The sequence below is a fragment of the Anopheles coustani genome, chromosome 2 (genome assembly GCF_943734705.1).
Source record: "Anopheles coustani chromosome 2, idAnoCousDA_361_x.2, whole genome shotgun sequence".
NCBI classification, from domain to species: domain Eukaryota; kingdom Metazoa; phylum Arthropoda; class Insecta; order Diptera; family Culicidae; genus Anopheles; species Anopheles coustani.
The window spans coordinates 24,422,140-24,449,172 of NC_071289.1; the positions used below are offsets into that span (position 1 = coordinate 24,422,140).

Sequence of the window (27,033 nt, forward strand, 5' to 3'; positions counted from 1 at the left end):
CAGGCTTGGCTGAATAACTCTGCACTGAGTTATACCTTCGTCCGGGTTCAAAACAATACCGAAACAAACATCTGAAAAATGGACGAAGTGCAAACGATCGAAGCGGCTGTCCTGTCCTTCTATCGTGGCGGCTCGGAGCAGCAAAAAGAAACACACAAGTGGCTACAGCAGGTGCAAAACAGCCCCCAAGCGTGGTCGTTCTGCTGGGAGCTGATGCAGCTAAACAAATCGTCCGAAGTGCAATTTTTCGGGGCGATCACACTGAATTCCAAGCTACGCAATTTTTGGGTCGAAGTGCCCAAAGAGGCACATCATGAGCTGAAGCAAAAGCTGCTGGAAACAATAGTGGTGTTTGGCAACGGTCCGAAAATCGTTCTCAATAGACTGTGCATCTCGGTGAGTTTGCAAATACGTTTTCACCAGTCAACCGTTGTTCAATTCATTGTCATTTTCTGCATTTTAGTTGGGTCTCTTTATCGTTCATATGCTCCGACATCCAACAGTGATCGAGGAGGTAACGAACATGTTTCTGCTCGAGCAGCTCGGTAACCTCTCGAAGGTAACGCAGATCGAGATCCTCATGGCCGTCCTGGAGGGCATCCCGGAGGAGGTGAAAAATGTCCGCACTCAGATACCGCGCGAAATAGTATTGCAAGAGTTGAATCGGAATGCAGAATTCGTTATGCAAACGGTGGTCAGGTACCTGAATGAGAAGCTAAGTCAAACCACACTGGAAACGCACGACATGAATGGTTTAATCAATGCGGCCAAATGTGTCGGTACCTGGGTGGCGCACGGGAATGTGCGGCTGGACGAACGCGAGGCTACAGTGCAGGTGTTACTGAAGGCCATCCACTATTGCTATTGGAAGGAGCCGAAGGACGACGGATGTTTATTGCCGGAGGAAAATGAATTGGCAGAAACGGCTCTAAAGTCGTTAACGGTAAGATGTCTAAAAGTCGCGGTAAACTTTGGTGGCATGCAAGATGTCCCGTGTAATGTTTGCACATCCATTTTTTCTTTTATCTTCCTTTCTAGAGCATAATTTCTTCGTACGCTACGCAGAATGCAAAGTACTCGGTCACGGTGATCAACTTTATGAAAATGTTCCTCGACGTGCTCGTGCCAATTCTCGACGCGGAGTACAAGGAGAATAACGACAACGAAAACCTTGCCCTCATGATCTACGCTCTCTTCATTTCCACGTTGGAGTGTTTCTCGTCGGCCATATTCGACGGCATCGTAACGGAATCCGAAGAGGTTTCCAAAGTGTACACACGAACCGTGGACATGCTAATAAAGTGCACCGATAAACCGGGCACCTATCCGGTGGACGAATCATGCAGCACGTACGCGATGGAGTTTTGGTACATGCTACAGGAGGAAGTTCTCGCCATGGGCCCTTCGAGGCACAAGATACGCTGCCTGGAAGCAATCCGACCCGTGTACGCACACGTGGTGAAGGTGCTTGTGAGAAAATCGCAACTTCCAACCGAATCTTCGCTACACAAGTGGAACGATGATGACCTGGAGGCGTTCCGGTGTTACCGTCAGGACATTGGTGACACACTACTGTCCTGCCACGACGTACTGAACAATCAGATGCTAGACGTGCTGTCGGAAGCCCTCGACGAATCGATCATGTACCTCAGCTACGATTCACAGTCAACGGAAAACTGGACCCTCCTCGAGGCAACCATCCATGCGTTCTGTTCGATTGCGCAGAAAATCGAGTACACCGAGCACCAGCAGATCGTGAAGCTGCTCAAGGTGCTGAACGAGATTCCGTACGAGAAGTACAACGACAAACTGTTCGGGATGGCGCTGGAAACGGTTGGCGCGTACAGCGAGTGGATCGGAGACAATCCAAAGTACCTGCCATCGGCCATTTCGCTGCTCGTGAAAGGTCTCAATTCCACCAAAGCTTCCCAGGCGACGCTCGGCCTGAAAGACCTCACGTCCGAGTGCCAAAAGGAGGTAGTTCCGTACGCGGTGCCACTGCTAGACGCGTGTCGGTCGGTGCTGCATGACGGCCGGTTGAAGAATGCGGAAATGATACGGCTCATGTATACGGTCGGGAACATACTGAGCGTGATATCGTACGATAACATTATCGTGTATCTGGACGCGATGGTTTCGCCCTGCTTCGAGGAGCTACAGGTGCACGTGCAGAACAATGATATCAGCGAGCCAACGAAGGCACGCGTAATCCTGCGGCTGGATATGATTTCGAAGCTTTTTTCTTCACTCAACATTAAGAAAACGGCCAACGAAACCGAGGATAATAAGATTTCGATGGTGGTGGGCGGCCAGAAACCGTGCTTTCCCGCCGGAGAAGAACCTGTCCCGGGCCCTGCGCCGGTCCAGCCGATACTGCTGATCCTGGAGAAAACGATGGACCTGTTGAAGAACCTCTGTACGCTCTGGATGCATGACGAGACGGTCGTGGACACACTATGCAAAGCGCTCCAGCAGGCGCTAACAAATCTGATGGACGACATCAAACCGCTGCTGAACGAAATCTGCTTTCTAGTATTGTCAATCCTAAACAATAATTGTGTCGTTTCGGCTGTGGATATTGCAGGAAACGTAAGTGATACTGAGCGACTGGAAAAGACGCAACAATCGATTAAACATTTTATTGTTTCCTATTTCGTCAGTTTATTCTCATGTTTTACACCGACATGGAATATCGTCCGATGATGGTGCAATTGTTCACCGCCATCATGGACTACAACTTCAACCAGATGCAGGTAGTCGAATATGGTTTGGATATCAGTAACACACTTAACTCAACGGTCGCTTCTCTTCTTGTCGGTGTTCTAGATGAACCTGGACAAACTTTCCCGGATAGCGGACCTGATCGAAACGTTCTACGCGTTTAACACAAAAATTGCGAAAAAGTTACCAATTTGCTATACGCACATCCAAGTGGACTATCTGAAGCTGATGGATTACGGTAGGTGATGCCAACGTTTGAACGTCATGGTTCGTGGAGCGGACATTTTGTATAACCATGACTACCAGAGCATTTTGAAATTATTTAAAAAATCATATAAATTTAACACTTTCTCCTTAGCTACTAAATGCATGATGCTGCCCGAAACGGGACCCATGAAGAAGAGTGTATCGTTCATCACGATGTTTGTGAAGGAATCTATTAATAACCCCGCGATGGTGCAGGTCGTTATGATGCACGGGGAAAACATCATACGAACGACATTTTTGTGCATTGGTAAGTGCAAGTGCACTAACATTTTCTCTTTTAGGTATTTAGGCTGATGATTTGTTTTACGATTTTTCCAACCCCAGGGGGAACAGCACTGCGGACGCAGGTGGAAATCTTTGCGGACATCTTTCTTGCCATCAACTGCCGCTACCCGCAGGCGTTAATCCAGTGGATGAAGGTGCTGGAGACGCCAAACTTCCCCACGGCCTTCGTAAGCGCCACCGAGAAGGAACAGTTCATGCGGAATGTCATCAAGTGCGTGGCCATTAGTCAAAAAAACGCATTTTAACGACTCGTGTTTTACAATATTAACCTTTGCACATTTATCTTCTCTCATGTCAGGGAGCGCGTCAGCAAGCGACTGGTGCAGGATTACGTACGGAAGTTTGCCGCCCTGTGCCGGAACGTGGTCGAATACGAGAATAACAAATAAGCACAACGATACGAGATTGTACGGTCAGCAGAGCACTTTGGATGTAACAATTGTGATTTTTAGCGTGTAATAGTGCAGCGAAGATGAATGAGCGAAAGGACGGAAGAAGTTACTGGCGTAGACAAATATACGCACGCGTGTATAGACAGACCCCTCAATCGCTTCCTCGAGTTGCATGAGTACGACAAAACGACAGTGATACGAATTGGGTGTCCTCCTTAAATAAGCTGCATAAGTTGTCTAACCCGAAGTGGAATGTTTTCAAACGATCCTACTAAGCAGCAGAGACAAACAGAAACAAATTACAAACAATTACCATGTCGTTACAAATGTGTTTGCCAACAGGATAAAGAAAACACCACCGTACGCCGCCGATGAATAGTGAACGAAAATACAAAAGTTCCCTTCTCTAAGATAACAATAGGAATGATGTGAATAAACCAATATTGATTTTATTTATTATATTGTTTTATTATAATTAAACTTATGCTGGTTTACATATTGAACAGAATGCACCTCGAGGGTAATGTGGTCTTCACAAACTAGAAGCTACTTATTCCTGCCAACTCCTGCTGTACGGAAATTTTCCACGGATGGTGTGAAATCGAACACTAATTACTTCCAAATCGAAATTCAGAAGTTCAATCAATGCAGCAGTCAAATACAGTGTGCCTGCATAAAAACACACAACACTACAAACTCACAGTCCTATAATTAGATGTGCCATTAAAAATCATACGTAAATCGAGTAAAAGTTCGATTAATATTATACTCTAACGTACCGGAAATTCCTGGCAGGTTAAATGTGTCTTCCGTAGAGCGTGTTATTCGTTACCCATAGGTCTAGCGTGAACTATCCGAACTGTTGCTCTGGCGACGTCGTCTCACCGGACTGCGAGACCTTCCCCGGCGACGTGGGCTACGCCGAATGGACGGACGGCGCCGGTAGCGCATCGGTGACTGGCGCCATCGGGGCATCGGGCGATTGTTTCGCATGATCGGTGACGGGCGCCGCGGTGGTGGACGTGTCTTCGGTACCAACACCGGCGAGGCCGTTATCTCCTGCCCATCAATTTGCCCACCGTCCATGTGTTTCATGGCGTTCTCAGCACCGTCGGGATCGGCATACTCCACGTAGCAAAATCCACGCCCGAACGGTTGGAAACGATCCATCGGGAACTCGACCTTGCTGATTTCCCCGTAGGTGCTGAAAATTTCCATTATATGCTCACGGTTAACGTTGCGTGTAAGCCGTCCGATGTGAATGCGCACCGGACGCGGTGTGACGGAACGTTCGCGCCGCTTGCGCTTCGACGAACCGGACCGGGACCGGCGACTGCGTGAATCTTTGGTCGACTTTTCCGCCGACGATGCGCGGCCCTGTTTGTTTTCCTTATCATTTTCGCGCGGTTCCGAGTGGCTCCGGCGTTCGGATTTGTCCTTCGATTTGCCACGCACCGAACCACCCTTTACCGCTGCCTCCTTGCTGATGGAGGCCTCCTTATCCCAGCCGCTCTGTGCCGGTGCCGGACTCTTGCTACGCGAACGCGAACGAGTGGTCGTCTTGCGCTTGGTGCGCGAGCGTTCCGCCTCGCTGCTGGACGACGAGGACGAACTGGAGGACGACGAGCTGCTGCTGCTGGAGCTTGACCGCGAACCGGAGCTGCTGCGAGACGAACTACTATCCGACGAGCTGAAAAAGCCAGCAAAACGCATCAGCCTAGTTGTAACCAACCTTCCACCATCGCAGTTGCAGGCGCAGCTACACACACATAAATTTAGCCGGTTTCACCTACACTATCATACAATACGGCAACGAAAACGATGCTAATGATGCTGCTATCGATCGCAACTTCTACTTGCTATGTAAACTTGTAAAAACACCTTCCACTTTAGTTTTTGATACTAAAATTGATATTCTTACCTGCCGCTACTATCGCTACTGCTGGAGCTGCGCTTCTTGCGTTCCTTCTCCCTACCGCGCGGCTTCTTCTCACCCTTTTCCGATTCCTCCGAATCGGATCGATTCTTTGAACGAGTCCTAAAAGGATAATGTAATTGAGTTTCCATAACCATACACGTTTAGAGACGAACTTTCAATGGAGGTTAACTTACATTGGTGCGGTCTAACGTAGCTTTCCTGATTGATTTATGAAAAATTAGGCAAACTAAATTCTTCCAACAAATGGCAGACGCCGTACGAGCAGGCCGCGATGCTTTTTCACCTATCGCTTCTGTCAAACAATGAATGACAAGTGTTGTAAACAGAAATGTCAGTTGTGGGGTTTTTTTTAAATTGTTTCCTAAAATTTTTTAATGTTATTTAAAGAAAAACGTTTTAGTACCGCAATCAAACCAAAATTATTGATATTTTAAGTAGATCTAGGTGAAGAAAAACAAAATGGTAACACTATTATTGTTGGCATCCAGGCGACCAGTATAGCGTCCTACCGAAGACCCATCTGTTTCAAACTAGTCCTACCTCCCACACACATACCCCTCTGCGGGAGGTAAACATTCTGGTGTTTGTTTTCACAAGGGCCCACGGAATAAAAACTACTCTGGAAAATCTACCGATGATTCATATTCCGGTTGTTGGAGCCTTGCGTTGGTCAAGTTAACTGCACTCCCCAACCCTTCCCAGTGACCGTGATTCAACTGTTAGTTGAGTTTAGCCAGTGCGAAACAGCGGTCGTGTGGTACATTCACGTTAATTCGGCTTTGGTGCTAAAACAGTGCATTAGAACGTGTAAGTACCTAGCAACATCCGTTCTGCAGCGAGAGAACATAATGCGTCGTAGCGCATTAAAGAAAAAAAAGCTCTTCGCTTCGTCTCGATGATAAAATGCTTCTTTAACGTGGTGTATTTTTTTTGTTGGTTTTTGTAATCCACATGCCGCACGTTGTTGGCTGTGAGATGCGCAATGCAATTCTTGGTATTTGAACAAAGAGAATTCAACCTGCAGTTTGCTTTATGTTTTATGCTGGTTACCCATTGGTCGTGATCTAGAAGGACTTCTTCGAATTGAAAGGTTATTTAGGAGCATTTTCAATTATTCTAAAAACAAAAAAATCCCATCACATTCATCGTGTGCTGTCCGTAGCGATGAATCATCAGCTGTTTATATGTCCGGTGGATGATTCAACTTATCAAAATACTGAAAGACAGTCCGTTATCTTTCCATTAGAAACTGTGACTTCTGAATAGTGTTTACCATTTTTTTTTGCATTGAATTTTTTTTTATACATTTTCAACAGCTAGCAAAATGTCGCTCTACCCATCGCTCGAGGATATGATGGTGGATAAAATGGTGCAGACGCAGAACACGGTCGTGGCCGCAGCTGCTGCCCAACAGCAACAACAGTGGCAAATCCCACCGACGGCACCAGGTAACGAAACTAAGGTGCCCCCAGCGTACAGCATGTATCCCACGTTCGAAGGAACGCCCGGTGCTACTGCTGCCGCTCCGGAGAAAGCGCTAGGACATTACCCGACCGCACCTGGAGCCGGCGGTTTCATGTATCCAGATCTGTACGAGTACATGGGATTGGAGCTTTCGAAGGAGATGATTGCCGCGAGCCTACCCCAGTACATGCCCCAGGCGACGGTCAATGCGGCGGCCACAGCCATTGTACCCCAGCAGTCTCAGGTCGCCATCGTGAACAACGCAAATATGGTCGCACCCGTGAGCGGCAATTCCGTTGGGCTTCGGCGCGGCCAGGTGACGAACGGCATTCGTGAGGTAGATCAATATTGTTGCACATTTTTTTCAATCCAATTTCTATTTCAACCAACACGCTTTCTATTTTCTCCCACCGCACCCATTATTGTGTAGCTTATTATGTGCAAGGGCGCGGACAAAAAGGTCGGACTGCGTGTGCAAGCAATCGATAAGGGCGTTTTCGTATGTCTAGTCGTGAAGAACAGTCCGGCAGCACTGGCCGGGTTGCGATTTGGAGATCAGATTCTACAAATCAATGGAAAACTTGTCGCCGGCTTTTCCGTCGACGATTGCCACAAGCTGCTGAAGAAGAGCGACAAAAATAACATTTCAGTTGTCGTACGAGATCGGTAAGGACATTCATTTATTTAAAAGCTTTACAAACCATAAGTCAAGTATATACCTCTCAACCCGTTTAACAGCCCATTCGAGCGAGCCATCACTCTGCACAAAGACTCATCGGGAAGCTTCGGATTCCAGTTCAACAATGGCAAAATTACGGCCATCATGAAGGACTCCTCGGCCGCCCGTAATGGACTGCTGGTCGATCAGCAGCTGCTGGAAGTGAACGGGCAGAACGTGATCGGGCTGAAGGACAAGGAGATCACGCAACTGATCAACGCCTCCGAACAAGTGATCACGTTGACGATCGTGCCGAAAGTGATCTACGACGTGATGGTGAAGAAACTGTCCACTTCCTGGCTGCGCGGAAAGATGGACCACTCGGTGCCAGATTTCTAAAGTGCCCCGTATTGAACCGGTCTCGGAGCAACAACGCAACGCAGCACAATTTACACGAAAAAAAAGGTAAAACACTGTTCCACTTTAACGGCCAAACAGGAAACTCATACGGGAACCTCATTATTAGCAACGAACCAAAACTGTCCAACAATTTTTATACTGAACGCAACCGTTTGTGTTTCAACAGTTATATAACCGTTAGACTACACTTCCTTCAGTCCGCCTCAGATGGGAAAGGAGGACCATTCCTTTTCAAATATAAACTCGTGTTTTAACTTTTATCGTACCGTTAATGATAGCCTTTATACTCCCCTCTACGTCTGCCATCATTACAACGGATAAACATTATAATTCGTATTCGTATAATTCGTAACTTCATTAATCGTGCAACAAATATTATCGTGCGTCTTAAAATACACCACCCTCACTTTGCCGCTGGCTCTTTGCCGATGCCCGAACACATGATTGTCCATGCTGCAAGGGTCACCAATCATATGGCTAGGTTAGCACATCGGTGTCGTTGGAACGTATCAATATTATTATTATCCATTATGTTTGTAAGATGCAATAAAACTTCAATTAGTATTGATTTTATTGATTGCGCACTGTAGTAGATTTTTTTTTAAAATGCTGAGAAATGTTTTTTCCCCTTTCGGTGTTCTTAGTTTCCTAGATACAAAATAAACGATGTGGGGAAAATCGATTGGAATCGACCTTTTCTCTTTTTTCCAAATTTTTTGTTCTTTATCCTAATTAGTATCATTTGCATAATTGTTGAAAAGTTTCGTACAAAACAGGTTAGGCTACACGTTTGGGGATTTTAAAGAATAATTTAGATGCGTAAAAATTTGCTTAAAAAATCATAAAAACCGGTTCCATCGCTAACTAATGACTAAGCTGGCATAGCAAGGCCGCACCACGCATTACCCAATGATCCGTTTTCGTCGTCGGCTCACAGTCTAGCAGAAGAGCCACGACGAAGTTGGTGCTATGTCCGGTGGTGGACAGTGTACCACGTCGTTCGGCCGTCTTGTACACCGGGCACCGATACGTATGCTTCGGAGTGAAGTCTTCCTTCTTGATTGGCTTCAAAAGAATCTGTGGACGATCGGGAAACTCATTTAACACGCACATTTCTTTTCGTCTGACGAAACATTCTTACATGAGGCATAGTATCGAACAGGACACGCGGAATCGGTTCTTGCAGGTAGCCCTTCTCCCGATCCCATCGGGTTCCCTCAAGGAACAGCCCGTACACGTACACCCCATCCTCCGGCGGGGCAGTGACGTCCGTTTCCTTCAGCACCTCGTTGTCAAACACCAGCAAATCGATCGGGATGACGTACTTACGGGCAAAGTTTTGCTGCGCGCCGGTTAGAAACGCTTGCGTAAAGAAAAACCCGGACAACCAAAAGGCCGCCGGAGGCCCCTCGTCGTACCACTTCTGGAGGAACTCGAGGCGCGCGATGAAATCGATAATGTACGAACCGAGTGGCTTTAGGCTGGGATAGGATCGCTTCGCCCACACGGTCGGTATCTTGCCGATCAGAATGGCACCGACCACTTCCTCTACCGTCGGGGACATCGCGACCAGTCCCTGCATGGCCTTCCGGGCCGTTTGCAGACTGGTCCGGATGCAACTCAGGAGTGCATTGAAGCGTACCATTTCTTGTACGAGCACCGTGTTCATGCTCTGCGAGTAGAAAGGTGTTAAAAGGAATATTGCTTTAGGATCCTTAATCCTCACTTGCCCAGTTCATACCTGGTGATAATTGGTGGGATATTTTTCTAATGCCGCATCGCGATCAAATTCCGCTGGCAAACGCTTCAAAATGTCGCTCGACACCCGAATTACCAGTTCGGCAGGTGTTTCCTTGAAAACACCGGTGGATGTGTTCTACGTATGGAAGTTTATGAAAAAACAAATTTAATAAAATAAGGTGATGAAAATTGTATAATTGAATTCAAATTCCAAAAGCAATTTCTGCAACAATTTAAATATGTTGCATTGGTAACGGGAAAAAAAGGATGGGTTTTGATTTCAAATTTAATTTTGTACAAACCTTCAGATCCTCAAGAATCTATGAACAAATGCCAATCGAGTAGTAGTGTTAGCCAATTAGAAAACAAAAATAAAGTTTTTTTTTATTTAAAATATTTCCGATAGAAATGGTCCAAAAACGAAGCACGATCCCTCCGTTTGATGGATACCTTACCTTCATTTGCAGTAAATCCTGTCACATATGAGTATGTCGATGCAAAAAGAGAATTCGTAATAGTTATAAAATGATCAATATGAAAAATGTTCCCTAGACCATCTTTCAGGATATTGTTTATCACATAATCAGTATTCATATAATGAAACTTTAATATACTTACCGTACGATCCTGAGACAGCAGGCAGTTAAGTAAAAAGTGTTACACAAAAGTTAATGAACCTGGAAACGGGTACAACCGAAACTCGGAATCCCTACCTGTGTTTTCAGAGCGCTGGCCAATAACGTATCGGTTTCCTTCTGATCCTTGACAATATCGGCATTTTCGTGTAACCCAAATACACCCGGTCTGGCAATTACTGGCAGATCGCGGATGAAAGTAACAAACTCTTCGTGCTCCTTCAGGTCCGGCACCGGGTACTGGCCCACCTCGTCGAAGATGTAGCATTCGTTCTCCAGCACCTCCGCGCTGTAGAACCGGGCGAGGATTGTGGTCAGACAGCGGCGATCCCAATCGTCCGTCACGCGGCCCCCGTAATTGCACTCTCCGGTTAGATACTGCAGGGCCACGTACGGCACCTCGTCGTACTCGTCCAGAAACATGCGCAGCTGGGTCATGCTAATGCTCAGATCCGTCTCGTTGAACTCGTACGGGATGTTCCAACCGATAGGGCCGAACTGACGCCGCTCCTGAACGATTCCGTGGAAGAAGCACAGGCTGTAGAGCAACTTCTTGAACGGGGCCGGCTGTCGGCACGCCTCGAACCACTCGACATTTGCGATGGGATCGCTGGTGAACGAACGCGTCACGTTCATACGCAGCCCCTTCGGTGGTTCGTTCGTTATTTTGATGCCATTCTGGAGCACAACCACCGGGAAATGTTCCGTCGGGTAGGATGTTAGCCAGAGCCGGAAGTCCGGATGGGTCGTGTCCGGTTGAAAGCTCTCGCAGATCTTCTCCAGCGTCGGCATCCAACTCTGCGCCAGGTGGCAGTTCTGCAGCAGTACCCAGTTGCCAAACTTGGTGCCCTCGTCGATCATTTTCGTCGCGATCGGTCCCTGGCCTTGGCCGAGGGAGAGCGAAAAGAGCCGACTAGCACCGAGCCCTTGGGCATCGGCAAACTTTAGCAACGTTGCCGTCGGATCGGTGCCGGGAGTGAGTACGAAGATCAGCGGGACGCAGCAGTTTGACTCGTCGTAGGAAGCGGCCAGATTGAATGGCGGTGGTTCGACATACTTGGGCTCCATCGTTTCTGACGAAGATGCGGATAGATATCAGGGATGATGTTTGTCAAGACATTAGCTCCGCCAACCCACACAAATACTCACTTGCAACGTACAGCTCAATGGCAGGAACCAATTTATCCGCCCGGAAGCAACGCAGAAGCAGGAGCCGCTGGAAAGCCGTCAGCTGCGTGTTCCATGGCTCTGGAACGTCCGCCTCTTGGGGCGTGTAGTCGTCGAATAATCGCTTCCAATCCTCCAAATTGTCCTGCACGTGCTGCTTCAATCCTCCGAATATGTCCTCGAACGATGCCGATAAGCGACAGATCTCGTCCCAGTTCCGACCCGGCAGCCACTCACCGGCCGGATTCGGCTCGGGATTGTCCAGCCCAACGCCGCCGGTCAGCAGGAACATCAGCTCGGTGATGCTCAGCTTGCCTGCGTCCTGCTGCAGGTTGGTGGCCAGAAGTAGCGAGAACAGATTCTTGTCCTTCTCGAACAGACTGCGGCAGATGTTTTCGTACAGACTGTAGGTGAAGTAGGTCCTAAGGTCCTCCAACCGGGCCGGCACCTCGTCCACCTTCTCGGTATTGTCGATAGCCGCGGTGAAGAGGTTGACGAACCAGCTGAGGCTGTACTGATACATCGGATCGATGCACGCCAGGTCGGCAATGGTGAAGAACAGCACGGTCGAGTGGGCCGCGATCGGTGTGTACTGCAGCCGGGCCACATCGATCTGACGCTCAGTCACCTCGGCGATCAGTTGCTTCTCGTTGATTTCGTTCGCCAGCGTTTTCGACGAGCTTAGGACCGACACCGCCGTCTCGTCCTCGAGGATGTTCCCCTCGGAGGACAGCACCTGCAGGATCTTGTCTTCGATCTCCTGCAGCTGCCGCTTGTTCTCCGCCCCCTGCACGATCAGCGAGTTCTTCTCCGTCTCGAGATCGGGCCGCTCGCGGGCCACCGTTATCGAGAGCAGCTGATCCTGCAGCCCCGTCTGGGTGATCATAAAATTGAGCAGCGTCACCTTTACCGCAATCTCCGGAAGATAGTGTGGGCTGCGCAGCTTGGTTGTTATATAGAACCTACAAAGAGAGCCGGAGTGAGTAAGCAAAAAAATGGAAACGACCAAGAAAGTGATTCGATAGAAATATGCAATTCAAATCAAGACATTTCCATAGCGTATACTGCATTACTTGAATGAGTCATTATACTCGATTATCGAGTCACCCAGCTTGATGCACATGGTGCCGCCCTGGCGGAAGATTTGCTTCAGCAAAATTGGCTCCAGCATCGGTTCAATCTCTTCGCCCACGTTCTCCAGCAGCACCGGCAGACCGAACTGTATCGCGTTCTCAAGCACTCGCGTGTAGTCCGGTTGAGTTAACCGTATGATGCAAATGCGGTTCGCCTTCTCCATGTTTCGCACCCATTTGTTCGCCTGTCCCTGGGGATCGATCATCAGTGGCCAGCGGCGTGCGTTGCTGAGTAGAAAGGGTAAAAGAAAACAAAACTCATTCTCGTCAAACCATAGGTGTGGAAACTCGGTGCAGCAAAAGTGCAATAGCAATTCCCAGCAGCGGATCTCTACCCCGGGACGCCAAGTCCACGAATAGGTAGATCCGCTTCTGGCAATTCCCCATCGCCCTTTATCTTACTGAATGATGATAGCACTCTCGATCGAGAACGCATCGCTCGGTAACCCGAAAATGTTCCAGGCGCGAATGTCCACCGGATTGCCGAGCACGTTCACCAGCTGGAAGTCCTGCGAGCAGATGATACCACGATCGGTGCACCGTTCTATCCACTGACCGATCTGTTGCGCCCGGAACTGCATCGTGAACGGTCCGAGATAGGCCACGATACCCGATGCAATCAGCACGTCCCCGGTAAGGGTATCGTAGACCTGGGCCAACGTATCGGCAGCCGTCTGCCAGCGGTCCTTTTCTCCACCCAGTCCAGTGATGATTTCGGTTGCCCGCTCCAGCTTCTTCATGCAAAGCTCCACGTTGGCCTGCAGCTTGGCGTGTTGTGCAATCTGTTCGTCCAGCTTACGCTGCAAGTCGGCCAGGTTCTCCTCAACGATGCGAAGCTGCTCCAGCTTTGCATTCAATATGGTCATAGCCGACTGACCGAGCCAAGCAAGAAAAAAGGAAACAAATGGTGGTACAATAATATGGTGACGAAAAAAACCTCGAAAAATGTAACTCAATTCTTACATTATAACTGGCTTGTGCTTCCGCCAGGGCCGCCTTCTTCGGGGCAATCTCCTTCGCCACCTTGTCGTACTTTGCGATCGCTATAACCCACTTGCAGAGCCCTTCCGCCGCCGTCGATGCCGCTTTCACCTTCTCCGGGTCGAAGTTTTCGTTGGTAAACACGCGCTCCTCGAGCTTCTGAATCACCTTCGGCGGAATGTCGTCCTTCTCGAAGTTCAACAACCCATCCATGAACTTCATGTCGCCCAGCAAGCGCTTCGATGGTCCCCAGTAGTCCTCGGCCATGCCCATCCCGGACGGATTCTGTACCCGGTCCGGTTTGAGATCCTTCAGTATGCATACCGCCTCCATGACCACCTTCACACCGACCGGAGGACTCTTCATCGTCTTCACGATCGTGATGTCGGCCGGTGTCAGCGTGTTCAGTGCCTCCATGGCCGCATCGAGGATGGGCATCGCGTCTGCCAGTTTGGCATCGCAAACCTCCTTGATGGCGTTGGCGGCAGCCGCCTGCTCCTGGGCCGCCGCCTCATCCTTCTCGACCATCGCCTTCTGTTCAGCGGCCACCTCGCTGTCCGCCTGTACCTTCGCCATCTGCTGGGCGACGGTTTCGGCGGCGATTTTCATCTGCGGCTGCACCGCTTCCAGCTGCTCCTGCATTACGCCGATCTGTTGGGCCGCAATTTCAAGCTGCTTCAGGCCGGTCAAATAACGGTTCTTTCCCGTCAACACTTCGCTGTAAATAGAAACGTTATATGCTACAACAAAATCTCCTCTAACAACCAACAACCATCGGGCGGAAACCACTCACGTCCTCTTCTTATCAAGGAGCGTTTTAAAGGTGTGAATCATTTCCAAGTAGGACGTCGGTGTCACGTAGTTGTACCGGTTGAGCCGAATAAGAAACTCATCCGACAGCTGCTGGGTGCTGGTGTGGAACTCCATGCACATGTCGATGCAACACTTTCGCTCCATGTCCGTCATCTCCACGGTCGACAAGAATTTCGTTGCCACGGCCGTTAGCGCATCCTTGGGCCATGGTTGGAACCAGTCGATCGTACAGCAGTTAACCACCGAGGGAAACTTGCGGACCCGGTTGCGGAAGGCATCTCCGATCGGTGACATCGACAGTACGATGTGCAGTTGATCCCGAATAATCTACAAGACCGTGGCGCATGAAAATATGTCCATGTTAGATAAACATTTGACTCGTTCATGACATCCTTACGCTCACCGTAACGAACAGATTGAACAACGCCACCAGACTGCCATCGGTTTGTTGGCTTTTCTCCTTCTGGCGATCCATCTGACGCATTTTCTCAATGATTTCCGACTTTTCCTCGTTAGAGAAGAGGTTCGGTATCTCGCCCGAGTTTAGCAGATTATTAATGTCCTCCAGAAATCCTTCCTCTTTGATCTGCGTGTCGGTAAATAGGAAGCAAATGTGCTGATCGGCACCGCACACCTTCTTGAGAAGATTCTTCATATCTTCACGCCACTCCGTCATACTGTACTGGCGTGAAATTTCGACCTGGAGTAGAAACAGAGACGATAATCATAAATCTAGTTGGTTCAATAGTTCCGAATGGTTGTAAGGTTACTCCAGCTACCTGATATAACTCGTAGGAGCAGATATGCGAAGCGATTCGAGCGAGTGACTGCCTTCCGGAACCTCCAACGCCGACCAACAACGCGTGGCTTCGGGGCTGCTTGATGATGCGGCAGATGCGCGAAAGATGTTCGATCGCAAATCGGAACAGCACCAGTGACATCGGTTTCTTGGACATGTTGTTGTACTCCACTAGGTAGGACTCAACCACGAAGCTCAGCTCCTCGATGTCCATCACCTCCAGGTAGAGTTTGGTATCCGCCTTTGGGTTCGTAAAGTCACAGAACATTAGGGCACGCAGGGAGGTTTCCGTCAGTTCGTTGCCTTCGACGAAGCGATCGAAAAGATCCTTGGGGTCCTCCTTCATATACTCGCGAATAACGGTGCACAGCTCCTGGAACAGCCATTCGCGATCGGCATCGTCCACCAGCCGGTCACCGTACACGCGCAGGATCTCATGCGCCCACAGGCGTCGCATGGAGTTGAGCGTCTCGGTGCCTTCCGGTACCGAGAGCAGCACTCCTTGAATGACGCGCGAAAAATCTCGCAAGTTGAACAGGTAGTGGCATTTGGCCGGTGTAGGCAACAGGATGGCACGCGCCTGGCGATAGATTTGCAGCGTCGACAGCACAATCTCGTCGATGCACGGATCGAACTCCTTGGAGAACCCGCGCGTATCCAGATGCCACAGTACGATCTTGCTGAAGATCCCCGTCAGCGTCGCGTCGTCAAACTCGTCCATGGCGATCGCGTTGAAGTGCTGCGAGAAGCGGGGCGACACCGTGTTGCCCGTGCTCGGTGGACCCATCGCACACATCAGCTGCAGGTCGACCAGTTTCATCGCCGTCACGTCCTTCCGGTCGTACCACAGGCAATGGTCCAGCCACATGCGCACGATCTCGATCGGTGGCTGGGCACCGTACGCCTCCCGCAGCGGCATCGACACATCGTCGATGAAAACGACACACTTCTTACCGAGTGGTGGCCCATAGACGCCCTTCCGACGCTTGTCCAGCTTCGACATGATGATGTCCTGCACCTGGTTGGCGGACGTCTGCGCCGAGAAGCTGATCAGCAGCGGCTTGAAGACGTTGGTGTCGTTGCGCTTCAGCAGAAAGTCGATCGTGTAGACGCTCTTGCCGGTGCCCGTGGGACCGACGAGCAGCAGACACTTGCCGTGCTGCACCAGCAGCTCCAGGAGCGCACCGATGCGTATCGTCTCGACCGTCGGCACGATCACCTGATTCACCGGCACGTCCCGCTGGATGCTGGTGCTCTGGCCGATTTCCTCGGCCCACGGGCGCCACTTGCCCTTGCCCTCCTTGGTGAAGCGGTAGTCGAACACGGTCCCGCCCTTCGGGATCTGGAAGATGAATGGCTTCGGGAGTGGCGGCACCTGCAGATGCGCCGGTATGCCGAGCTTATCGTTCAGCTCCGGCGGGAACACCTTCTCGGTCAGTGCGCGGAAGAGCTCGCTAAAGCGGGCCCGACTGTCCGTCTCGAGCGGGCCGCCAATAGCCCAAATGCAGGAAAAGAAGAACACCCCCTCGAGTTGCGCCCGCACGTCCACCTCCGACACCGCCTTCATGTACGCCTCGTTCCGGTAGTCGTCCATGAAGCAGTCGAACAGATGCATCACCGACAGCACCAGGTTCGCGTCGCTGGTCGGCAGCATCTCGCGCAGTCCGCCGCCACGCCGCACGAACCACAGCAACAGTGGGCAGAAGCGGTGGAACATCTGCGTGACCACCTGCTTGTTCATCGAGTGCAGCGACGGCGGGAGCGTATTTTTCCACGACTCCAGCAGCGGCTCCCAGCCGAGCGACGACGGTTCCATATAGATCATACCACAGCGGGACACCGTCGCCGGGGAGGCCGCGTCCAGGTCCATCACCTCGAAAATCAAGTTCGTCGTCGACGACAGCTGTATGATTTCGCCCGACATCAGGCACAGCTTCTTGTTGTCGTCCAGCACCGTGTTCATGTTCTCGATCCAGATGGCATCAACCGGACCGTCAAAAATCAGCCACTTCCGGTCGGTGCTCGTGCTCTGCGCGTACTGTCGGTAGCTGACGGCCAGAATGCCGTCGCTCCATTCGTGCGACACCGGATCAAACTGCCCATAGAGCTGACCCATCGTGATGGCCTTCGGGTTCATCACAGTGTACTGGGCCCGGTGTTCGCCCATCTCACCCAGTTCCTCTATCGTGCCGAGCGCCTCGGCCAGGATGCGATAGGCGGTCGTTTTGCCCCCGAGCGGCGGACCCACGATCATCAGCCCGTGTCGCACTACGATCATCTCGTACAGCTGCTGCACCTTCTCCAGGAAGAACGGTGTGAACTGTTTGTTGTTCTTCTCGCAAGCCTTCTGCACGGCCGCGTCGAACACGGCATAGTCCGGCTTCGGCAGCACCACGCCCGGGAACAGATCGGAAATGATGCCCTGGAAGAGCGGCACATCCTGGCTGAGAAACTTCGCCAGGTTCACGTCCTTGATCGACCGCAGCACCAGTATGTCTTCCGATTCGTCCGGATAGCGTAGCTTCAGTGCCCCGGCCGCCTTCAGTACCGACTTGACCGCGCGCATACCGTAGTCGTAGTGGGGCTGCGAGCTCAGCTGTTCCGAGCATAGGCGATACGTGGCGACGATCTTCACGGCGAGCGGGCGCGCACTAAGAAATCCGTACGCGTACAGCTCGATCTCCGAGATGAGCACGTAGTCGGGCACCATCATGGCCACCGAGCGGAACAGGGCCTTCAAGTTGTCGGGCAGCTCCGAGCGACCGGCGTAGCCCGGGTTCATCGTGATGAACACCGCACAGCTTGGATCGAGCGTGAGCGTCGTGCCCTCGAACACCAGCGTTGGCAAACCCGAGTTGATGCCCCGCTGAATGGTGAGGATCTGCTGGGCCACCACCGACAACACCTCCAGATCGATGCGATTGAACTCATCGAAGCACGACCAAGCTCCGCACGAGGCGAGCCCTTTGAAAAACTTCCCCAGCGCAATATAGTCCAGCCCGTCGGAGCAGTTGAACACGACACACTGCTTGGCGACCGCTTTGGCTAAGTCTTTGGTCGTTTCCGTCTTTCCCGTTCCGGCTGGACCCTCCGGGGCACCTCCAAGATGCAGATGTAGCGCTCCGAACAGCGTACGGAAGCACCGATCGGTGAGCGGCGTTATCACCAACCGGGACGTGTTGCCCAAATACTCGTAGCCATACATAAGCGTCGAGTTGATCATTCTGGTGGCCAGGTTCTGGTCCTCGAAGTAGTACCGTAGCTGAGCCAACCAGTTAAAATCGTCCACCCGGGTGGTTTTCTTCTCGATCAGCTCGATAAGTACATCGCGGGCGTGCACGTCGAGCACAACCAGTGCGCCGAGTGTGAGCCGATTCTGCATCGCTAGCTGGCCCCGAACCAGGTCCACGATGAACGAGATCTGTACCTTGCACGTTTCCAGATACTCCTCCAGCGCGTCCACCGGGTTTTCGCTATCGAAGCACATGGTTGTCTCGAGCGTCCAGAAGGCGCACGAGATGCACTGGATGCATTGGCCCGGCCACAGCAGTACCCACTTGTGGCGCTCCGTTTCGGAGTACGCCTCGTACGAGCTGCCCACCTTCAGGTGGATGCTCCGTTTCATCGAGCGCTCCAGGTCCAGCAGCCACTTCTCCACCTGGCCCTTCGCCTTCCCCGTCGAAACCTCCTCGATCAGCTCGACCTCCTCGCCCTCGCTCGAGCGCATCACGGTAATGTCGAGCGCGTCGGTAAAGTGCAACGAGGCAATACCCTCGAAGCACTTCTTCAAGTGCGGCTGTACGCGCGTCGGATCCTTCGTCTCCGAAAGAATCTCAAGCAACTCGTCGTTCGAGAGGAAGAAGAAGCGCGGGAAGTACAGCCGCTTCTTCTCCAGATACTCGTTCAGACCCTTCTGGATGATCTCTAGCAGGCCGTAGGATTTCTTCAGTTTCTCCGACATTTTGTCTATTTCCAACACCACCAGGACCTTCGTGTCGGCCTGGACCGATTTCATCAGATCCTTCCAGATCTTGTCGACCGCACTGAACCGGCGACCCTCTTCCGGCATCTGCGATTGTATGTCCGGGCTCGAAAAGATCGGCTCCAGGTACATCCAGGTCGCCTGCACCTTCAGCCAATCATCGAGTATATCCTGCAGCAACATCAGCTTCTTTTCCCACGCACTACAAAAGCGCAGTGTGCGTAGCCGTGGGAGAAAAGGTTACTAAGAAACCGATCAACAAGAAAACCCGCCCTCCCAACGCCTACTCACATGATGTCCTTCTCGAACGGCTTGATGTACAACGAGCTCTTCATCGTTTGCGTCTTTATGATGTGGTCGTCCAACAGCACCTGGATGTCGTCGATCGCCGAAAGGATGTACGTACCCGTATCACGGTACGGTAGCACCACGAACGCCATGTCGCTCCATTCGTTCACCATCTTGATCATTGCCTTCTCGAGGTTGTTCTCCTTCGTGGCACTTTCGGAGATGGTTTCGAAGCGCTGTATATAGTCGTCAAGTCCATAGTCGATGACACGCTCCAACGTAAGCTCGGCAGAGATCCGAATGGGAAACCCGATGATCTCCGATACCTGCTCCCAGTGGCGCTCCTTCATTCCCGGGTTTCCAAGTGTTTGCACAATCGGCATATGGGTCTTGAACTGGTCGATACGGTTTTTTATCTACAAAGTATGAGATGAACATTATAAACCGAGAGAACATGTTCCTACGGCTCTCACACAGTATCTTACATCATGCGCTAAGCGTTGCGTTTGATACGAATCGGAAAAATGTTTCTCCAACTTGTAAACCGTCCGGTAGAGCGTCCCAACTGTATCATCGATTTGCTCCGGGTCGTGTGAACCGACCTGCGAGTGCATCCACAGATCGTGCTTGTCCATAAACTCCTGACCAGCATCGTACAGTTGTTTGTACGGTGAAAGTTTGTCGTGGCACTGCTTGCGGATAGGGTACTGCGACAGCTCCCAGCCGTATGCCGTTTCTTCCTCATTGATATGATCGATCTTATCCATCGCCGCTACCAGCTTGTTGTCCAACGCCGTGGCCTTTTTCTTGTACTTCTGTAGATTCTTGATATCTCCCCACGAGTCGTACTCCTTGACCTGCTGCCAGAAGAGCTCCAGGTCGCGCCGGAAACTCTCGATGCGACGCTTTAGTGCGTCCTGATACTCGATCACCTTCTCGGCAATGATGTTCTTGTGGTCCTGGAAGATGATGGGCATTTTCATGTACCACTGGAACGTGTTGTTGTTCTGCTTGATTTCTAGCGGTGTGTAAATCGTGTAGTCCGTGAGATAAAGCAAATGGTGCAGATTCTTCTTGAGCCGTTCTTCCATCTCGGGTATAGTCGTTTCTTCCATCTTGATCGCGTAAGCCTTCAGCGACATAAGCTCCACAGTATCCTTCGGGATGGTGGTGATTTTCGTCGATATGGCCTCGTACTCGATAGCTAACTGGTGTGCCCCGCTCTGCTGGTCCGCCGTCATCTTGGCAATCAACTCCTGCTGCATAAATTTCGCCAACCCTTCGAGCGTGTCGATCAGACCCTCACGATGAAATTCATAGAAACCCATCGATACCACACCATATATCTCGCGCGCCACGTTGTTCTCCATTTGCTTGTATCGTTGGATGTAGGTGCAGTATTCCTCGAAGCTTGGTCGCTTCTCCATGAACCGCTCGATCTCGTCGATGTCGGAACCGTTCATCAGGGTCATATAGTTGTCAAAGTCCTGCATACGCAATTCCGGCCCGATGCGCTGCTCTTCAAGAACGTCATGAATCCGTTCCTTGCATTCATCGATCACTTCCGGAGGAATTTCAGGCTGGTCGATTGAACCAAGTGCGAAATAACAAATGTTTAAACCAACGATAAAACCCTATCAATGCCACGTAAATTTACTTACCTTTAGCACGTCGTGCGGGCACGGAAAGTCCGGATAGATCTGGCGCTCGATTCGGGGAAAACTTTTCACGGACTTTATTATATTATCGATGATTTTTAGAATTTCAATTTGAAATCTCGGAAAACTGGGGATAAAGGAAAGTGTGTTCTGATTTTCAAGCAAAATCGTCAGTCGAAAACCTTGGTTGGTGCGCTGCAGATATTGACGAAAAGACAAATTTAAAAATTGATTCTCTTAAGGCTCTGGTGTAGACTTCTTTTTCACTTACTCCAACATCGCAAATGTAATTGGTGTACGCTTCTATGCTGCTAATACACAGATTTTGCAGCTGTCTCGTCATGAGAGTTGCCAGCGAGTTGAAACATTTTTTCAACATCTTCGGTTTCGAATCGTCCGGGATGAGTTTCTTCTTGGTGCCCTTTTGGAAAATGGTTTTGATCGAACCGTACCATTTATCGGAAAGGGTGAGTCTCGTTTCTTCAATTTGTTGGTTTACTGTAGACTGTTTGTTGTTGAAAATGTAAAAATCAAATCAAAACACGCCTTCAATACATAAGAGGTACCTCCTGGTTTGTAAGAGATCAAACATATTACCGTAAACTCTGTCAAATCGTACGCCTCTCCTTTCGCCTCGAGATCCTTCACGTTGACCAGCAATATCTTTTTGAAAGTCACATCCCACAGCTCCAACATCTGCTCCGAGCAGGAGTTGATCGAGAACAGGTTGCGCTTTATTTTGGCCTGATTTTCATCGTACCGGTGCTTCCACTTCAGTCTTAAGTCTTTGATCTCCAGTCGCCCTGGTGTGATTTCCTCCTTTTGCGCGTACTTGGTCATCGCGTCGCCAAGCACAAAGTCCACAACCGCTTTCCGCACGGCGAACGAGTAGTCCTCCTTGATCTCTCCAATGATGTCCCGCAGTGCCTGCTTCCATCGGCTCAAGTTCTTCGGTATCAGCCGCAGGATACGCTGCAGGACCCGTTTGTCGATGGGCGAAACGTGCACGGTGTCGATGCCGTGTCGGATGTAGTGGTAGTACCGTAACAGCTCCCTTTCCTCCACGTTCGGGAACGTGTTTTCCCGGTCGTCCTTTTCGTGCTCTTTGCGCACGATCAGCCGCACCAGTCGGCGACGGAAGTCCTCGCGGTCTTTTCGCAGGGCTGTATAGGAACGGATTTCTTGCAAATGAAACAAAAAACATCAGCCGTATGTCACACATTGCACAATCGAATTCGGCCACTTACTCTTCTTGTCGGCATTTCTGTCCGGACGCGGCCGTGCCAACGGTGACGGGCGCATTTTCGTGCTATGTCGCAACAACTTTTCCGGCAGGCTGAACACGTTTGGCCCGAGAAAATCGCAATCCGTCGGCATGTTTAGTTCGCGCCAGATTTGTTTGGTGTTGTGTTCCGGGTGGGCCTTCCGGTTGATGCGCAGTCCCGATGGGCCGGCGGTTTCCTGGCTTCCGAGCCGGCCTCCATCTGACGTTCGCGTTCGGACGGGGGCTGATGGCCTCCGATCCGCGCCACGCTTCATAACAGGTACACGTACCTTCTGCAACTAGAGACAACTTGTTTCGAATTGGTCCCAATTAATCGATAACACCAAGTTAATGACCTCGAGACTAACATTCACTTTATGCAGGAAAACTCTGGTGCTTTGCTAGGTCATTGAACAAGAAGCTCAGTTGGTTGACAACCGGAAATGCGCCCCAAATATGTACATCAACGTAAAACTCTTCGTGGGAAACAAACTCCCCGAGCAACGTAAATATGTTGCTATGGTAATAGATAAAACACTTCCGGGCGTTGGTGAAAATTTTCATGCATGGAAGGTATGTTGCATCGAATTATAACTATTATACATACTTAAATACAAAAAAATCAGGAATGTTACTCTGTACCAATGTAGTTAAACGTAGAAACCAGAAAAATCGGATCGTTACTCTCAAATATACACTTTGATCAGTCTGAAAATCATTTCAATGGCTTCAAGGATTATGATAAGATCGTTAATATAAATTTTGAAATGAATGAACCTTTAAGAGTGGCACTACCAAGCCTATCGCAAATGCAAACAGTTAATGCTGATAAAATAAAACTTACCTTCCACCAGAAATAAAACAATAATTGGTATTAAAACAATTATACTATATTGTGCCACACTTGTTCAGAACAAATCCCTACAAAAATTGAACCGTAACGGAGCTGTCGACCCGCCGATGGCTCAGAGGATACTAAGACAACGTCTGCTGCTTTTCCATAAAGCTTCACATTCCGATCGATTATGGTAAATATTTAGAAACCACGGATACCCGATGCACCACCGGTTGCTAGGATTAACGAATTGTCTACTGACCCCAATGTGTTGTATCGTCAGCTTGTTGCTTATCAGCTGATCCGTGCGACCACGTGGTTAGTTTGCACCTGTTGCTGTACTCATTCCGACAGGTGATTTGTTTAAAGGGTCCAAATAGCTACAAGTGATCCAATACGATAGTAGTAAATATCCACAGGTTTGACCTCCTGAATGAGAAGGTAACATATAAATATCCACAAGTGTCCTGAATGTGGACACATGTCTCATGGAGTGTTTAAACATTTCATGACAGCATGAGGTCAGCGCACGTGTCCTTGAAATTAACTTCAAGGCGTTGTTTGTAAGATCTACTAGCAACGACAATGACATTGAAATATGGTTCCATGGTTTAATCGAAACTGATTATATTTATGGAACTTCCCGTAGCTAACAGTGTTGACCGTAGTAAAACTCCATGTCGTTAGTTTTGACTCTTAATTACTCGTAATGATAATTTGTTTCTGTTGGGGTTTTGGGCAACATTTGCTTAATCTATGATGGCTCGTGTAATTTGTTCCGCATTATGCACATCAGATAAATTTCCATCAAAATGCATAAAGCTTTCCAAATTGTTAGTAAGTTAAATCATTCGTCTGGTGCAGGTAGTGACGCAAAGAGTGTTTGTAAAGACGGTCCCACAAAATAGACACCCATCTAAAATGTGCGAATTTTTACCAGCTTTGTGTGAAATGATCGCGGCTATTATATTCGGAAGTAAGATACTTTTGCTGGGTATTGTTTCTACCAATAATTTATTTATTTTCAGCTCGGTGATTTATGTTTTTATCATTTATCTACAGATACTACTCCGCTTGACGATGAGTACTACAATTATGATGATAATCCAACTACAACTACCATCACTGCAAACAATATCAAACGCTAACCATGAAGTTTCTTCGTTTTGCCGTTATTTTTTTAACATAAATATTTTGTAAAACAAATATATTGTTGCACTGCAAATTGATTGTTGAAAACCGCAACAAGAATCATCTATTTAAAAATGTGTGGTTACTTATATTTATTTTTTTTTTAAATTAAACCATTGAAATACATGGTTTAATAAAGATATAGAATAAGATAAAAATCATATAAGTTAATGCTGAGGCGACCATGCGAGGAATTCCACTACCGAACATACCATTTATTGGTTCTAAAAATGCTAAAAATAAACATTAACAATTGGTTTTGCTTTTTTGCATCGTTTTTTGCCCACATTAGTCCACGTCATATCCGTACATGGGGCCTTCCATATACGCCTTGTACATGTCTTTCGAATTCCTTCGTATCCTTCGGCCTATCGGTTCAAGATCGTTGTAACACTTTGGAAAAACACGCTCTACAGCCGCAATTGCTTCTTCCGGGGTAACCTTACGAACGGCCAGCACTGAATGTAGGGCTTTGGTTTTCACACAATCCTTGAGATGGTAGATTACAAATGAGTATATTTTCTTTATTCCATTCCCGAATAAAGGAAATTGTGAAGTTGGTCTACTTACCGCATGTGCTTGCTTTATTTTAAAAGGAGAAGCATCGCCTTGCGTACAAGCGCTTAAGAACGAACAATGGGTTAGATTGGCTGCCCGGATTTCCGTGCACGCCAGATGATCGATGTTCTTAAAGTCCAAATTGTTGTTACAATAGTCGAACATGTGGATCATTTCGTGCGTCAACACCCCCTGCACGATGCCCTCGTTGCGGGCAATGTTCTGGCAAACAACAACCTGATTAAGCACTGGATCGTACCCTCCGCTGACGGACGTGTCGCAAACCTCACACGCTATATGGCGCCGGATATCAATTTCGCTAAAAGATAAAATTGTAAATTTAGCTGTTGATTTAAATGTGACGGAGACACGGGTATCTTACCATCCGGAGCTCTTCAATGCACCCATCATGAGCTTCACCATCGGACTTTTCTTCACGCAAGCATACACATTGCGTTCGCATTTGATTTTATCCAGGTTTTCCGTTCCTTCCATTCCGAGCAATACGCGACCCCAACTGGGCTTAAATTTTTCACCACGCCGCTCCGGGTACAGATCGTAACCCCACTGTTTGCCATCCCCTTCGCGATCGCTTCTATCGATCACGGCATTAGGTATCGGTGGTGTCCGCGTTTGTGAGGAGTTTCCGGGGTCGTCGTTTGCACTCTTGGAAGCCATCACGAGACACGGACAAACTTACTCTGCCTGAAATTACAATAGGTCCTGCCGGAAGGACATTTGTTTAGAAAACGACTGTGAGCTGATGTAACAACACACAAAACCGGCGAAGAGTGTTTACACTAATGACATTGAGTTGATATGCTGTCAATATGCTGTCAAATTACTGCAATAAAATGCAGTAATTTTTAAATCGACAGTTATAAGCACGGTTTGATTCAAGTTTCGAATTTCTTCAATTCTTTTATAATCAACTATTTGAGTAAATTGTTCGTACACTTTGCCTATTTTTAATATTAAAATAATAATATTTTGTTTTGTTCAACATACTTTTGTAGAAAAATCGCCATTCCACGAAGGAGTAAGTTTCGGATTTGACACCTTAGCATGCTATGTGAAAAAACCAAGTTATCAAACATTCAGATTCACGTATCCGCACTAGAAGAAACCTATCTCTGAACTGGCATAGTGAAAACCTAATTTTATCAAAACCATCGAGTAATTGTTGTAATTGGGTATCAAAACCATTAAGTCATGGCTTGTTACATTCTTCGTCGTTCGTTTGGCAAAGCAGGTACATCGTACAATTGTATATTAGCTACAAAAAACCATCTTTCATAAAGTGTATTTTTCAGGTTTGACTTTCCCGAGATCTGCAATCACAAATAGAGCAATCACATTTCCAACATTTTCGGAATTGGTGCCAACTTCAGGCCGCATACCTCAACGGTTGGAAAACGTTGCGCGGTATGTTTCTGTTTCTGCAGTACGAAATTCGACAAATGGCAAAAATTATGCTACGCTGTGGACTGCGGAGCGCGCACTTTCTTTAGCCTTGCTCGGAATTGTTCCAGTTGGTCTCCTGTTTCCTTCCCAGGTCGGTGATACGTTGATGGCCGTAAGCATTGTTATGCATCAGCATTGGTAAGCGATAATCAACTCTTCTCGCTTCAGTTCGCGGTGTTACAAAAACTTGTTGATTTTGGCTTTCCTCAGGGGTCTGGAAGCGATCGTGATGGACTATGTCCGTCCAATTATGTTCGGCACTACGATCCCCAAGCTGGCACACGGTTTACTCCTAGTAATTTCCGCTACCACCCTTGGAGGATTGTTCTACTTCAATCACAAAGATATTGGGATCGCCGGATGTGTACGAAAAATATGA

At 48.9% G+C, this 27,033-nt stretch overlaps 6 protein-coding genes across 7 annotated transcripts; 3 read left to right on the plus strand and 3 right to left on the minus strand.

The window, feature by feature from the left end:
* Positions 1 to 14: 14 nt before the first annotated feature.
* On the plus strand, positions 15 to 4,101 carry LOC131267494 (importin-13). Its single transcript, XM_058270387.1, has 8 exons — positions 15 to 396; positions 464 to 943; positions 1,039 to 2,589; positions 2,661 to 2,753; positions 2,827 to 2,959; positions 3,080 to 3,235; positions 3,313 to 3,484; positions 3,572 to 4,101. The coding sequence occupies exons 1-8, from the start codon at positions 79 to 81 to the stop codon at positions 3,660 to 3,662; spliced, it is 2,994 nt and encodes a 997-aa protein (XP_058126370.1). The 5' UTR covers positions 15 to 78; the 3' UTR covers positions 3,663 to 4,101.
* On the minus strand, positions 4,090 to 5,893 carry LOC131267497 (RNA-binding protein with serine-rich domain 1-A). Of its 2 annotated transcripts, XR_009178384.1 has the most exons (4): positions 5,778 to 5,893; positions 5,587 to 5,703; positions 4,445 to 5,355; positions 4,090 to 4,370 (listed from the first exon to the last, which is right to left on the minus strand). XR_009178384.1 is itself a non-coding variant. In XM_058270389.1 (3 exons), coding segments are annotated over exons 1-3 (969 nt in total). In that variant the 5' UTR covers positions 5,780 to 5,893; the 3' UTR covers positions 4,090 to 4,505. The 2 variants fall into 2 exon arrangements, 1 of the variants encoding a protein (XP_058126372.1); XM_058270389.1 differs by having other exon boundaries at positions 4,090 to 5,355.
* A 327-nt stretch (positions 5,894 to 6,220) lies between these two features.
* Positions 6,221 to 8,714, plus strand: LOC131267496 (syntenin-1-like). The gene is made up of 4 exons (XM_058270388.1): positions 6,221 to 6,409; positions 6,921 to 7,405; positions 7,499 to 7,734; positions 7,807 to 8,714. The coding sequence occupies exons 2-4, from the start codon at positions 6,929 to 6,931 to the stop codon at positions 8,123 to 8,125; spliced, it is 1,032 nt and encodes a 343-aa protein (XP_058126371.1). The 5' UTR covers positions 6,221 to 6,409; positions 6,921 to 6,928; the 3' UTR covers positions 8,126 to 8,714.
* Positions 8,715 to 9,010: 296 nt separating this feature from the next.
* Positions 9,011 to 22,881, minus strand: LOC131263966 (dynein axonemal heavy chain 7). The gene is made up of 20 exons (XM_058266255.1): positions 22,590 to 22,881; positions 21,940 to 22,523; positions 21,614 to 21,847; positions 21,346 to 21,537; positions 20,170 to 21,264; positions 19,688 to 20,100; positions 15,395 to 19,598; positions 15,019 to 15,315; positions 14,596 to 14,942; positions 13,785 to 14,520; positions 13,224 to 13,693; positions 12,762 to 13,049; positions 11,671 to 12,650; positions 10,600 to 11,594; positions 10,505 to 10,513; positions 10,342 to 10,359; positions 10,189 to 10,206; positions 9,888 to 10,022; positions 9,288 to 9,818; positions 9,011 to 9,223 (listed from the first exon to the last, which is right to left on the minus strand). The coding sequence occupies exons 1-20, from the start codon at positions 22,879 to 22,881 to the stop codon at positions 9,011 to 9,013; spliced, it is 12,051 nt and encodes a 4,016-aa protein (XP_058122238.1).
* Positions 22,882 to 24,826: 1,945 nt separating this feature from the next.
* Positions 24,827 to 25,963, minus strand: LOC131263541 (mitochondrial inner membrane protease ATP23 homolog). The gene is made up of 3 exons (XM_058265752.1): positions 25,573 to 25,963; positions 25,203 to 25,509; positions 24,827 to 25,121 (listed from the first exon to the last, which is right to left on the minus strand). The coding sequence occupies exons 1-3, from the start codon at positions 25,866 to 25,868 to the stop codon at positions 24,921 to 24,923; spliced, it is 804 nt and encodes a 267-aa protein (XP_058121735.1). The 5' UTR covers positions 25,869 to 25,963; the 3' UTR covers positions 24,827 to 24,920.
* Positions 25,964 to 26,402: 439 nt separating this feature from the next.
* On the plus strand, positions 26,403 to 27,033 carry LOC131264131 (succinate dehydrogenase [ubiquinone] cytochrome b small subunit, mitochondrial-like). The gene is made up of 3 exons (XM_058266419.1): positions 26,403 to 26,442; positions 26,582 to 26,792; positions 26,865 to 27,033. Exons 1-3 carry the CDS (start codon positions 26,403 to 26,405, stop codon positions 27,031 to 27,033), a joined length of 420 nt encoding a protein of 139 aa, XP_058122402.1.